The 13,364-nt window shown below is 34.6% G+C and overlaps 1 protein-coding gene across 3 annotated transcripts in view; it reads right to left on the bottom strand.

Moving 5' to 3' along the window:
* Nucleotides 1-718: 718 nt before the first annotated feature.
* The window catches only part of DECR1 (2,4-dienoyl-CoA reductase 1), a 43,381-nt gene continuing 30,735 nt past the window's right edge, over nt 719-13,364 (bottom strand). The window contains exons 6-12 of one of the 3 annotated variants that reach the window (XR_010021770.1): nt 12,051-12,150; nt 8,017-8,089; nt 5,791-5,937; nt 5,284-5,346; nt 5,092-5,186; nt 4,959-4,986; nt 719-1,898 (exon numbers count right to left, since the gene is read on the bottom strand). Coding sequence is in view for 2 of the 3 variants with exons in the window: in XM_063079468.1 (XP_062935538.1) it covers nt 5,127-5,186; nt 5,284-5,346; nt 5,791-5,937; nt 8,017-8,089; nt 12,051-12,150 (443 nt within the window). In the remaining variant the exon portion in view is untranslated. Of the gene's footprint in view, nt 1,899-4,958; nt 4,987-5,012; nt 5,187-5,283; nt 5,347-5,790; nt 5,938-8,016; nt 8,090-12,050; nt 12,151-13,364 lie in introns of those variants that run through there. The other 2 variants (XM_063079468.1, XM_063079467.1) reach the window with 2 other exon arrangements.

The raw sequence follows: 13,364 nt of genomic DNA, 5'->3' as shown, positions 1-13,364 counted from the left end.
GATCAATCCAGATGAAAATATAAGATACTCAAATTATTATGGCTTAAGGAATCTAAATGAATGTAAACTTGACTCAGTGAATTATTAGATGCCTCACTGAATTATGGGGTGTCTCATATTAAGATTTAGAAATTAAGAAATCTCAAAAAATCCAAAGATTTTTGCCCAACTGACTCAGTCAAGTATTCCTTCACGGAAGATCTCCAAAGGAATAGGAGGAACATACAGAATTTTTCGTCTGTACAAAAATAGCTGTTCACTACAAAATATATACCAAAACTACACCAGGTTTGGTATTCTTACAATAACAGCATGGAAAAAGAAAAAGACACCACCACAAAATATGATGGGAGTATTTCCAAAGAGACTTCTTGGACGGCTGGTAGTAATAATAGTCACAAATCTAGCACCAGAACTATCACGGTGGTCTTTAATTCCTGAGCACTGCTAGGCAAAGAAATTCTTATACCTCAGCTGAACCAGTTACACTTACATATAGGTGACAGGTCTTCTTCCTGGGGCAGAGAACAGGTGAAAAATGAAAAGAAATGAATCTGTAAGAGCAAATGTAAGATTGCCAGTACAATGCCTGCTTCACACCACAAACAAAATTCATCCCAAGTTTATTACAAATCTAAATGTGAAAGTTATACAGACAACAACATAAGAGAATATTTTCAATACTTCATGCATAAAAATATTTCTTATCAACCAAGTATAAAGAAACAGATTGAAAAACTGAATACTATTAAGAACTTCTGTTCACAAAAAGACACTATTAAGAGCGAAAAATCAAATTTCAGGGTAGGAGGAGATGTTTGCAACACACATAACTGACACAGGCCCATATCTAGAATACATAAACATTACTCCGAAAAAGCAATTTTAAAAAATATAACCCAATAGAAAAATGTGTAAGGAATTTGAACAGTCATTTCACAAATAAAAAGGTATCTAAATGTATAAACATATAAACATATAAAACATTTAAAAAGTAATCAACTTTATTAGCAATAAGGAGAAATGCAAATTAAAACAAATGAGATACCATCATACACTCATCAGAAAGGCTAAAAGTGAAGACATTTAAAATGATAACTTTGGGGAAGATGCGCACAGTGGAAATTCTCACACACTGCTTGGTGAGAAGTTAAACTGTGAACATTTCGGAAAGCTCTTTGGCAGTATTTACTAAATTTGAACATATGCACACCCTATAACCCAGCAATTTTGCTTCTAGGTATTATCAACCTAACAGAGAAAGATGTATATAATTATTTTCACCAAAAGAACAAGAATGTTCACAGCAGCACTGTATTTGGCACAGCCTCAAACTAGAAACAACCCAAATGCCCACCAACAGCAGAATTAACAAATTGTGGTATATTCATATATACCATATATTCAATGGAGTATTATATAACAGTGAGAATGCATAAGCAATTGCTACACAGAAAAAAAAAAAAAAAAAGCCAGAAACAGAAGACTACATATTGTGATTCCATTCACATAAATTTCAAAAGCAGCTTAACATACTGAGTTAGAAATCAAGATAGTGGTTAGTTTTAGCGAGGAAAAAGGAAGTTATAATGGGTGACAAGGAGGGAGGCTTCTGGATGCCTGGTGTATTCTATTTCTTGACCTGGGTAGTGGTTACACAAATGTACTCGTTTTATGATAATTCATGATTTGGGCACTGTTAGAAGTCATACTTGAATTAAAAAGTTAAAAAGATTAATAAGCTTTTTCCCTTTTAAAGGCTTTTGCAATATAACTGTATCTCATTAGGACCGTTATTGTCTCTTGATCTAAGTTATAATCGCAAGAAACATCCAAACTGGTGAGAGACGTGAGCTTTACTGTGTGACCTGGGGCAAGCTGCATCACACTTTCCTCAGCTGTAAAAGGAAAGGACCGAGAATTAGTATCTTCTAAGGCTCTTCAGCTCTAAAGTTCCATTAAATTACTCCTAAAAAGCAATTTTTAAAAATATAACCCAATAGAAAAATGTGTAAGGAATGTGAAGTCATTTCACACAAAAAAAAGATATCTAAATGTATAAACATATAAACATATAAAACATATAAAAACATTTCGGAGGTGTTTTCACATATTATTTGTAAGATGAGTGATACTGTTACCGATAATCCTCACTTTAATTTATTGAGTATTAACTCTTCCATTTGTGCCAATAGAAGCAGGACTCTTACAGAATAGACAAAGTCTGGGTAGAATGACAAAGTAATAATTCTGAAGGTGAAATATTGATGTGGTTACAGCCCGAAGGTGGTCTGTTACAGAGTATAGTGATTATCCATCAACAATGTTTCTCTTCAGACTCAGGAAGAAATGTCTAATAGTCGATAGCCTCATGATCTCTCTTTTCTGGTTCCCTCTATCATGCTTGCAAGCTTTGCTTCCTCACCCATCATCAGTAATAACATACAATAATGAAGCAAACTCTAAGAGATGCCTTACAGAAGAAAAAACTATATTCAAATTCATGCAAATCAAAATTGTATAATATCCTATTGAGACACCAACAGACAATACTTTTTTAAACTAATGAATTTCATTTGTAAAAAAAAGTACAAACAAGAAAATTCACAAGTGTAGAAAAGTATTCAATCTCATTAGTAGTTAAAGATATTTTTAAAGGAGCTATCATTTATTACTTATAGAATTGGTAAATAGTTTTAATTGTTGGCAGGTGTTTTTTGAAATTGGCATTGTTATACACTACTCAGCGGGGTTTAAACTCATAAAAATTTTTGGAATAACAACTTAGAAACGTATATCAAGGGCCTTCAAGAGCTTCATAACCTTTGATTAATACTACTACTTCTAGGACTCCATCATAAGGATTCTAAAAATGTTTTATGCACAAACATGTTCACCACACTTTTATGACACTGAAAAAAATCCTAATTCTAAAAATAAAGAATTAAATAAATTATGATACATATAAACAATAGTATACTAAAAATCATGTTCATAATAGCCAGGATGATTTATCATACAATCTGAACTATTAAAAAAAAAGAGGGATTTTGAGAAAACATTGGGGAAAAAAAACAAAGCTATAAAAATGTCAATCCTGAATATCAATTTAACTAAAAATAGGTATATGGTTATGTAGAATTAGTGGAGGGGAAGAGTATGAGTTTGGTGAGAGGTGGGATGTGGAAGGTCAGTATGGAAATGGATTAAGAATGCTAAACCTTCATCATTCAGGGGAGAAAGTCAACAAAGTTTATAAAATTGGAAAAAAACCAAGAAATAGCAAAATAAAGTATGTTGCTTTTAAAAATAGAAGTATATACCAGAAGACAAAGAAACAGTTAAGAGTTAAGGACAATTGCTACGGGAAGTGAGCTATGGTGCAGGGACTGCGGTAGACTCTGTATAAATTATATGCACAAATTACTTTCATAAAAAAAAGAAATTAACTAAAAGAACAAAAGGCTGCAGATAAATACACCAAAGTACTAACAGAAGTTTTCTTCAGGAGGTTAGTGAATTTTTTATCTTTTTCTTATTCTTTTGTATTCTCTCATTTTCTACGATAACCATGTCTTAAAAGTGAAAGGGTAGGAAAAGACAGGAAGGCCCATCTTTCATTTGTGTATTTTACATATTGCACAGTGTTTACCTATTTCATCTCACTTAATCCTCATAACAACCCCATGAAGCAGATGTCATGATACTATATGTTGCAGATGAAGAAAATAAGTGATGAAACTTATACAAGGTCATACAACTACTGGTACTTTTTTTCTTACACTATGAGAAGTATTGATAATTTAAAGAAGAAAGATATGTATGTGTGAGAAGAAAATGAGAGTTAATGCTAAAGGTAAAATGAAAACTGGGTATCTGCATTGCAAGAGTGCAGAAAAAAGTGTAACATCATGAATAGCTCAGTATAATTGGGAATGTCAATTAAAAGCTGGTATAATTGGCAATGTCAAGGCCACTTATTCCGAATCTGTAATGTTACCCTGTATGTACACAATTAAATGTAAAAAATGTAAAAATGTACACAACTATCAATGTAATAGGGGTTTCCATATAGTGCTTATAGCATATACATTCAAACAGAAAAACTAAATTCCTTTGTAAATCTATTCCGATGAGGTAAGAGGAAAGCTGGTTTTCTCTCCTGGCAATTTGGACAATGGAGAGAGTCTAGAGAGCATGTTACAAGTGATTCCTATGAAAGCAAAATAGACTTTTAAAAAATATAGGCTCGAAATTATAGCTCTGCTGACTTGCGACTGTGGCTTTCTTATTATTTGCTTCTCAGGATAACAAATTAGTCAAACCAAATATAAAATTAAATTACACACAAAAATATTTTATAAGCTTTGTTCATCTTCTCTCCCATAGAAATCTATTCTTTCAAAGCTGAGATTGAATGCTTTCTCCTTGGTGTCACTTTCTCTAAACTCTGGAGACAATGTTATTTCCTCCTCCACACTTTAATGGTGCTGGAATAATATTTATCACAATGTATCATAAATAATTATTTATAGGTCTGTCTATCCTGCTAGATAATGAGTTTCATGAGGGCAAGGGCTGTAGATTATTTAGTATCTAATAAAATACCTGGCTATAAAATAGGTCCTGGGAAAACTTTAAAGGTTGAGATAATATTGAGCTATCTGAAGATAATTCACAAATCCAATGAAAAGGAAATATACTGGAAAGGCAGAATCCATTAAATTTAGTGTATATCCTTTAATTTCTTCCTTTTGCCCCATCATTAGAGGTATAGTATATATGTAACTCAGATGCTACTTCAGCCATTAAGTTTCTCTTGATTTTCCAGGTCACAAATATCTGTTCCCTTCTTTGTACTTCCAAGCACTTTTTACCTCTATCAAAGCCATCACCCACTTTCCCTCTTTTCTATTTTTTGAAGATCTTTTGAAGACACAATGTCCCATCTTATTTACCTTTGAATATACAATGGCTGCCACTGGCCTGGAACATAATACACACTCAATGAATGTTTGTTAATTAACAATTTATTAGACTTGAAAATACTCAAAATATTATAGATAGTTTGTATTATTTCTATTCCCTGACTTTATTCTGTAACCAAGATGAAGGCCAGAGGGGTCTTAAGATCCTTTTGTCTTCCTGATGAGTCCCTCCATTATGTCCCATTCTTCCTTGGTGACCTAACACAAAAAGAAAATGTCAATTTAATGTGTTTCTTGTGTGATTTTAAAGCTTGGTATCCTAGCTGCTAACATTATATACACAAAATGGCATTACCTTCCTCAGGCTATTGAATTCACCTGAAATAAACACTTCTTCTCCACCATCAAATCTTATGACCTGAAAAAATATATATATTAAAAATTTTGAAACTAACTCCTTTAAAATTTCTGAACCAGCAGCCATTTTCCCATACTAATTGGATGGAATGTCTCCTTGGCACTTCCAATGAAAGCTCAAATTTTAAGATAAAAACTGATGATTAAATCTAAATTAATTTACTCTATCTAGTTAGAATCCTCTTTCCACCATCTTCTCAAGTTCAAATTCTACAGTTTTAAAAATCATCTTAAAGGCATGTCTACCAGAATAACATTAATTAATCAATGAGTAAATTTCATAGGCTAAATTACATATAAATATAATATTTTGACAGTATTTACAGCTGAGTAAATATTTGAAATCATATTTACATTCAGTATCACCAGGATTGGTTCCACAACAGACCTCCCCACCCCAAACTCCCCCCCCCCCGCAAAAGTCAAGAGACACATCACTGCTTACTGCTCCATTAATCCAAGAAGCATAATCACTACAAAGGAAAGCAGCAAGATTTGCAAGTTCTTCCACAGTCCCTAGACGACCACAGGGAATTCTGTCAATCATTTCTTTCTCAAATGTTCCAGTTGGGTCAAGACGGCTAAAGGCACCCTTAGAAATTAAGAAAGCAATTAGGTTGTGGTTGTTTTGTTTAATTCAACCCCTTTCCTACTTAAGAAACAAATTATCATAAAATGGAATGCTACCACAGTAGTCTGTCCATACCATAGGCCTTATAAATAACAGAATCTCAAGAAATTCTTTCACATTCACTGTAGCCCAAAATATACCATGTTACCTAACTTTGGCCTAAAAACAAAAACAAAACCACTGGAAAACATAACCTTTTTACCTTACTTTCTTCTCTTTAAAATCAGGATATCTATCTTAACTACCTCCCAAAACTGTTATAAGCAGCAGATGAGAAAATACATATAAAATACTCTGCAATATGTCCAAGCTTAGTGTGGTGGGGGTAGTGGCACTCCTGTCATTTAATTTAGTAAACACAGAAAAGTGACTCAAATAGGAAATATTTCAGAGGAAGTTCCTTTTCTTCTCCTTTCTTCCTAAAATAATAGGAAAGGAAGAAAACAAGTATTTAGAAATATTAAATTCAAGTAGATACTAGAGAGAGAAAAACCATAACTAAATTGACCAAACAATTTCTGCTTTGTGTTAGTGATGTGAAGGAAGAGACCATGAGGATGGATATGAACTGATTAATAAAAATGACTGGGTTTTTCTGTACTGGTGCCTTGAAGTCTAGGTAACAGTTTTGTGCAATAACACAGGAATGAGACAGAGCAAACACCCAGGAGGCTACTTGTGAGCCCTCCAGTTCCCTCTGGGCAGAGACAAAGGGTAGCATGTGGTCCCAGTATTGGTTCTATGAGTGTTTGTAGGGGATTTCTATATTTCAGTTTCTTTTCCAATCTGTTTCAAACTAAAAACTTATTATTTGGGTACAACTCATTTCTATAGTTCTAGACAATAAGCTCCTTGATGGCAAGCACTTTCTCACAAATGTTTTTGTATCTTTCTCAGTACCTTTGCACACAGTGGGCACTCAATACATATATCTTAAATAAATAAATAAAACGTGGGTGATCTTTCCTATATATTGAGGCCCTAGGAAGAAGCTTCAATGACTAGAGTTCTTCTCAGATAGTGCTTAGGAGAGGGCCACCCTGAATCATGTGTTTTTTAATGCTTTTGAGTTATTTTTCCACTAATTTTATTAGACTTTTTATTATTGAAGTGTCAGATAAATAAGACATTCGATCTAGTTTTACTCAGGTAATTTTTCTATTTTCCACCCTTTAAACTGCTACATAAACTAATATGGCCATTTACATGTTAATATTTAATACTCCAAAGCTGCCAACAACCTAAGCAGTTCCTCAGTATTATTTTCCAATGTGTTTTTACAACTGAAACAAGTTATGAAACTTTGGCTGGGCTTTCAAAGCTACATCCTGGTTGGGGTCATAAATTCTTGCTTTACATGAAAACAAAAAGTGTGAGAGTGAAGTTATTTGGGGTAATGTGAGTAAACAGAGACTCTTCGGACATTGTGAGCAACGCTGGTAACAGAATGAGTGATAATTAGGAGTTGCGATGAGTATCTGTAAGAATTATTAATTATAGGTAAAATGCATACCATCAGAAGGATTTTTCATCAGAGAAACGTGGGAGTTAGATGACATGAATAACTGACTGTTGAAAGTGAAAAAGCACAAGCATGAGTCAAAGAAAACGCTACCTATAGCAAAATCAAGCCTGTATGATAAATTTCTAGAGCATCTCTTAAACTAAAAATATACTTACATTTTTATGATTTAAAATAAAAGGATGTTAGTCAAAGTAAGAATCTTTAAAACATGGTGAAAAATAATGAATACAGGACAGTTACAGATTATTGAAGCAAATCAAACAAAATTCCAAAACTGATGGCATAAAAGACCCAGGAAATTAAGATGCTGAAATACACTTTATCAAGAAATTGCATAACGACTATATCCCTGCCTTCATTTCTTATATTGGATAATGGCAAAAGCCTCTTCCCTATAACAAGGGCTCCAAACCCAGGCATCCCTGGAAAGTACTTCACACCACAACCAGAACACATCTATCATTGTTTTATTCTTTAATCGTTCACAATATGATAATAAGCAAACTACGACTTACTTTGGTTTTTATAGGCCCTGGTTGAATCACATTGAATCGCATTCCATATTTGCCCCATTCAGCTGCAAGAGACCTAAAAATTAAAATCAACAACATATGAGGGGTTTTCAAAAAGTTCATGGAAAGATTCATATTATCTTTTAATTCTATTTTTCCATGAACTTTTTGAAGTACCCTCATATATTCTAAAATATTATACCATAAGTTAAAAACACTAACAGGACCCACTGCATGCTTACTACTTACAAAAGAGTATAACCCCAACAGACAGGTAGTATTATTATTCGCTATGTTATAAATAAGGTAACTGAGACAAGGAGAGGTTAAATCATTTTCTCTACATCATATGGCTAATCTGTCTACTTCAGTGGTCTAGCTCCAGAGTTTGTGCCCTTACTCACTCTACTGTACCACCTACCATGTACATTTTAGTGTCCTTAATCACTATGCTATACTACCTACCATTTATACAATTTAGAACAAGAAATCCGATATCAATATACATTTATATGTATATTGATAGAGTAGGTATTCATTCAAATGTGAGAGCTTCATGACCTCCCTTCACATTTTCTGGAGTTCAGTCCTGTATTTACAAAATTTACTATTACTTTACTTATAACCTTGTGCATTGGATTACAATGTCTTCAACATCACAAATGTTTTAATTGAGTAAGAGATGGATTACATAGATTTAAAATATTAACCACATCCATGTTTAATGAGACTTTAATAAAATTATTGAACTGAGCTTGAAAGGAAATAGGAATCTAACAAAATCTTGCTAAATGTCCTGAAGCAAAATATAAGACTAATAGCAAACATGGAAACTTGAAGCAACCTCTTTTAAAAGCCTAGTTGATAGATAGGTCTAACTGTTTTTATCTAAACTTATTTTAGGAATTTATATTTGTATGTATATTTGTGTGCATATATATTTAATCTAGTTTCAAAAATGGCTTCAAGTAGCTTAAAAGAACACAAATAACACAAATAAGGAAGATAAGATCATTGGAAGGGAGGAAGGGAAGGGAAGAAACTAGGATAAGGAAATATGAAGGAGCCAGAAATGAAGCTAATATTTAAATGTATTGTGAAGTTCCATATAATTACCATAGGCAGATCACAAATTTGTATCTACTCTTTCCATGACCCTATGAAAAAAAGGTAAGCCTAATCAGTTATACAATTCACAGTGCCCATAAGGAAAGAGCAAGCTAATTACTCAGGAAAAGCACAATTGCTTCTAATACAAAAACCAGATAAACATGTCTTCCTAGAAGACTCATAAAAGGAAAACTGAGTAATATAATAATGTCCTTAAGACAATGAAGCTTTGCAATAGATAAAATGGGGTAAATTTTATGAAACTGTAAAATATCCATCAATATAGACTGACAGTATCACTTCAAAGGCCAATTCAGTAAAACCAGTTCTAAGGAACAGGGGACATGTGATCAAAGTACAGCTGGTTAATCTGACTTAATCCACAGATGCATTTTGGAAAAATAGGTGGGCTGCATCTCTTTCAGGCAAATCATACATAAAAATTGCTCCTCTGAGTGAACTTTGACAAAGTTCATAACCACACCTACCCTGGGCATGTATTTGGGGTACACATACTCTAAATTGCTTGAGAAGTAGTAACTTCATGTCTTAACAGAATAACTGAACTGAGCAGAGTCTATGAAAAGCTGAGTTATCTTTTGAAAAAACCTGCCTAGAGGAAACGCCACCCTACTTTCGCTCAGAGGTGTGCCAGATAAATTTATTCCTTTGCTAGCAAGATCTATCAGCTCTCATTAAGCTAGCTTATATACTGAAGAGCTTGTAATATGACAAGGAATCCACCTCATACGGTTAGCTCTGCATGTTAAGATGCTAAGCACAATATACTCAATACATATTAGCCACTATTGTAGTTCATTCCACATATGTTTATGGTGTGCTCACCACATACCAACACCCTATAAGCAGTGTTTAGCCTCAAAGAAATAAAGTCTCTGCTCTCAAGAGAGGTCCCTTTGATTGTATAATGAACTAGTTACTATACTGTAAACTATAATGTGTGCCATGGCTGCTTGAAGAAAGAAGCACCTAAGTCTACTGGGAGTGACAGGAAGGCTTCCTCAAGGTGGTGATATTTGAGCTGACACTTGGAGGATTAGGAGTTTGCTGCAAGAGGCGGGGGGGAAGGAGAAGGAAATGAGAAATTACAGAAAATCGGATGGAGAAGGGAAGACAGCCCAGGCATATGGGTCAGTATAAGCAAAGGAAACAGGCACAAACACCATGCAGTATTTAGGAACCTACAAGGCAGTATTTAGTATGACCGTGGACTATAAAGTATGAGAAGAGGGTTGATGGGAACGTGGGCTGTAAAGGAACACACATATTTATTATGAAAAGCAGCACAGAATTATAGCCCTTAAAGGACGTGAAACTGAAACCTCTAACAAGATTCAAAGGTCCCAAAAAAACAAATATTGATGTTGTACGAATGTTGACGAAATACTCACAGTCAAATTCCGATCCTTTATTTCCAATACTATTTGACATTTAAAAAGGTAATTATCTCTATTCAGACTAATAGTCAACTTCTGAATAAAGTAATGCTTTTCTCTATCTTAAACGAATGTGCATTGTTAATTTAAATGTTAAAAGGTACTTTAGCACTACTGGAAGAAAGAGAACAATAATGCAGTTCAAAAAGCACTGAGCACCAGCTTTGTGCCAGATCCTTCTGGGTAATGAGGATACAGACATATGGCCCCTTCTCGCACAGAACTCACGCTAGCAGGAAAGTCAGATAGCTGTAATGCTATGTTAAAAAGCTTACCATGCCCTTCTCTGTGTTTCTACTACCTTCATTTAGAATCTGTTTATTAGTGTGTTTGTCCTCTTACTAGATTAGATTAAACAAAGATGTGAGGCACAGAGAATAGGGAATGATTAATTCTGTGTAGAGAAACGAGAGAAAACATCCCAGAGGAGGTGAGATGATGTTAAGCTTGAAAGCAGGCAAAATATCACAGCAAATTCCAACAGCAACATAACCCGGGCATAGACGTACAAAAATGTGTGGCACATTTAAGGAGACATAGAAGAGTTCTAAGGAAATTAAAGCACTGAAATAATGGATGGAAGAGTACAAGAATTTAAGCTCAGTTGAGGGTGAGGACTGTTCTATATCTATCACTGTCATATCCCTGGTACCTGGCATAGTGCCAGATACACAAAGGGCATGTGATAAATTAATTAATAAACAAAGGTCAGGAACAAGTCTGTTTAGAATATTTACTGAGTTTTGGATTTTATTTCAAAGAACAGGAAACAATCTAAGGTTTGTAGCTAGGAGTATCATAAGCAGATATATATTTTTAGAAAAATAATTCTGGTGGGAATATGAATAAAAAATAAAGGGGGAAGAGACCAGTAGCAGAAAAATACATTATAGATTATTACAGTAAGCCAGACAAGCAGTGATGAGAACCTCCATTACAACAAAGACAAGGGAAAAGGCCAATGGGGAACAGTTTCAAAAAGCAATCATACTCTGCTGAGAAAAGGCCACAGACTTGGCCAGGTGCTCACAGTCTATGTTAGGTACAATAAAAGGATGAAGATGTGTTTATGAGAGGTTAGGGATGGCACTGGTAAAAATACATGGGAGAGCAAAAAAGGCCATAGTCCTGTGGTGTCTAATAAGTAGCCACTAGCCATGTGTGGCTAGTTAATTTTAGTTTTACATCTTAAAATTTTACTTTCTCAGTCATAGCAGCCACACTTCAAGGGTTCAATGCCTACATGTGGCTAATGGATAGTGCAGATTGACAGAACATTTCCATCAATGTGGGAAGTTCTATAGGACAGTGCTGCTATAGACAAACAGGACTTATTCAGAATGTCTGTCTCCTGGTGAATCCAAATTAGTCTTTGTTTTACTTTTCTCTGAAAGGAAACCAGAAAGCAGTAACTTAGTTCCATGAGCTACCAAAGTACATTATTTATTTTCAGTGACAGGATTAACTCACTTGCTCATGGCGTCCACCCCTGCTTTGGCAGAGGCACTTGGTACCACAAAACCTGATCCAGACTCAGCATAGATAGTTGTAATAGCAAGAAAGGCTGCTCCTGGAATTTTGAAAGGATACAGTTAATTAACAACACAGCTATATCAATTCATATCAGGAAAATATGATTTATAAGAATGGAATCTGATTCAAGAGGGTATAACAACTAAAACATTTTTTAAAACTTCAGTAGCCCTACATTAATGAGAGAGTAATCTAAGAAAAATTCTGTCTTTCTTACTAATCTTGCTGTCATTTAGGATAGCCCAGGCTTCACTTATTTGGAATACTATACCAAATACATAAATACGAAGGCCAAATCTCAGAGGCATGCCCCTATAACACCCTGCATAATCAGCTGGACAGTATTCCCATTAACTAAGCACCAGTTAAATACAAATAAATCAGAATTAAAACTAAATTAGCAGGGACTTCTGCCCCCAGCCATAATGGATTTGCCTTTCTCCTGCAAACATCAAGATAACTATATAAAATATATGCTCCAACTATTTTCAGATACTTCACAGCAGTCTCAGAATGAGTGATCCCTGAGAAAAGAAAAATAAATGAAATGAGCCCTAAGATCACCACAGATTTTTGCCTGAAACTGGCATAAGTAGAAGGAATCCAAGTAGAAAATGGCATCTGTACTGAGTCAAGGAAACAGAGATCAGAGTTTGGGGAGGCTGAGAAAACTGAAATTTGTAAGAGCTTCTCCAAGGAGGAAAGTATGCAGAGATAGAGCTCCATAAATCTGCAGAGAGTATTCTTGAGCTGCACACGTTAAGAGTGAGATTCTACAAGGCCAGGCAGAGAACAACTATCAGGCAGCTATAAGCTGAACAATTCAAAGAGCTCACATAGGGCTGGGAGACATGTAAGTTCTAAGCAACTTCATTGAACATTCAGGGCTTTGAGTAGAGAGCTCAGAATGACCATGCCTTAGTAGAAGGGTTAAATTAGCCCTCAAATAAAGACTACTCCAGACTTGCCCAAATAAAGCTTTAAAATGAGCCTAAAATGATTAATCTAATCCACAAGTAACTTAACTGCTTACCAAAATAAAGCTCAACATGCCTCAATGGAAAATTTATTTATTTATTTATTTATTTATTTTTAATTTTATTTTGTCGATATACATTGTAGCTGATTTATGCTCCCCATCACCAAAACCTCCCTCCCTTCTCCCTCCCCCCCTCCCCCCCTCCCCCCCAACAATGTCCTTTCTGTTTGTTTGTTGTATCAACTTCAAATAATTGTGGTTGTTATATCTTC

The sequence above is a fragment of the Cynocephalus volans genome, chromosome 15 (genome assembly GCF_027409185.1).
Source record: "Cynocephalus volans isolate mCynVol1 chromosome 15, mCynVol1.pri, whole genome shotgun sequence".
NCBI lineage: Eukaryota > Metazoa > Chordata > Mammalia > Dermoptera > Cynocephalidae > Cynocephalus > Cynocephalus volans.
Note: the sequence above shows the minus strand (reverse complement) of the source record. Positions and strands in the feature narration are given on the sequence as shown.